Genomic DNA, 1,650 nt, shown 5'->3' on the forward strand with positions numbered 1-1,650 from the left:
TTTTAAGGCTAATTAAGGCCTTATTTTTGGATTGATGAATTCAATGACTTTAAAGACTTTTTAAGGATCTGCAGGAACTCTGTTAAATCAGTCCATTATAGCAACAACTTCCTAAAAATAATTGTGTAACTCAATTTTACCAACTAAAAACTTGATGATTATTTTAAGACGATGACAATATTTGTCTCCAACCTGCTGCTGTTTGTTTTTCATGGAGCTACTGAGAGAAGCTAACGTGTCAGATAGTCACAGTTAGCATCTTGTGTGAGTTTGATTCATGCAGTTAAGTATTCCACCTGTTTTATCACCTGTTTCCTCTACAAAACACTTGATTTGATTTTTCTGTCACATTCAAAGAAATCACAAAGTGGACGTTGTCTTTTCTCCCAACTTTTGCTGTCATCATTTAGCAGGTGATGCTGAGCAGCAGACTGTAAACAAGTGTTGCAGACCACAGCTGAAACCACTCAATTTGAAAAATAAAAAATAAAAAGCTCCACATGGCTCAAAATAAACTGACAAACATTAAAACTAAGGATTTTCTATCTATACTTTCAGTTAGTTTTAGTTTTGCAAAAAGATTATACAGTTTTAGTTATCGTTTTTTCATTCTATTAGTTTTTATTTATTTTAGTTAATTAAAATGTTTTTTTCAATTTCAGTTTTCCTTATTTAATTAGTTTTAGTTAACTATAATAACCCAGGTTCAAACAGAAAATGAAGAAAAGCCTCAGTACCGTCGCTGCAGAAGTAGCAGTCCTTGTTGTCGATTCGTTTGGCCTCCCTGGTGGTCTTCTCAATCTTGCAGTACTCACACAGACTCGTCATGAAGTTGTTCTTCTTGTACTCCATGGAGCAGTCCGGGGTGCAGAGAAACACCATCTTATCCTGCAGACACAGAGCTCAAACATCACCATCCTCCCTCAGAGCACACCAGTCAGCCGGCCGCTCCTCACCTTGATCTGGATGAGCTCAGGTTTGCTGGTGATGATGCGGCTGCACTGGAAGCAGCTCAGCTTGGAYGGCTCTTTGACCTCCTGCTGCGGCGTCGGGACGGGCGTGACGGTGGCGGCGGCGGGTTGGGACGGTCCCACCGTCTGTTTGGTGAAAACGCTCAGCTGCGTCTGGTTCTTCTTAAACTTCTCCTGGGAACAGGAAGCAGCAGGTTTAGGAGCACAAACATCAAAAATAAACACAAATCTACAAACTGTTTTTCACCTGAAAGGTCATGACGCACGGCAGAGAGCAGAAGTTCCTGATGGAGGTGTCCGACATGGCCAGGTGGTATGAAGGTACAGTGTTTTTACTACAGTAGTCACAGTTTACTCGAGTTCCTGACAACACAAACGTTTACAGTTACAGGAAGAAGAGGAGAACCTCGTGGTCCAAGCAGACGTGAAGGTGGTCACCTGAGGAGCTGACAGAGTGGACCTTGAAGGCCATCACACAGTTGCTGCTGCAGAACAGGTTCACAGAGTCGTCACTGTTTCTGTTGTCCACCATCTCAGCCAGAGGGTGGGCGGTGCGGCACATGGTGCACATCTGAGTCAGCTTGGTTTTCTGAGGACRGAGGCCAGGAGAGTCACACAGGGGTCTGCAGTTTAACGCAAGGTAAGACAGTTGCTGCTGCAGAACAGGTTCACAGAGTCG

General features: G+C 43.3%; 1 protein-coding gene across 1 annotated transcript in view; it reads right to left on the minus strand.

The window, feature by feature from the left end:
* Nucleotides 1-1,650, minus strand: part of zmym4.1 (zinc finger MYM-type containing 4, tandem duplicate 1) — a gene marked incomplete in the record, with an annotated part of 22,861 nt that overhangs the window by 12,191 nt on the left and 9,020 nt on the right. Inside the window, 4 exon segments of the mRNA XM_014024466.1 lie at nucleotides 738-888; nucleotides 957-1,145; nucleotides 1,219-1,334; nucleotides 1,410-1,560. Coding sequence (XP_013879920.1) covers nucleotides 738-888; nucleotides 957-1,145; nucleotides 1,219-1,334; nucleotides 1,410-1,560 — 607 coding nt within the window.

Source organism: Austrofundulus limnaeus, unplaced genomic scaffold (assembly GCF_001266775.1).
Source record: "Austrofundulus limnaeus strain Quisiro unplaced genomic scaffold, Austrofundulus_limnaeus-1.0 Scaffold424, whole genome shotgun sequence".
NCBI lineage: Eukaryota > Metazoa > Chordata > Actinopteri > Cyprinodontiformes > Rivulidae > Austrofundulus > Austrofundulus limnaeus.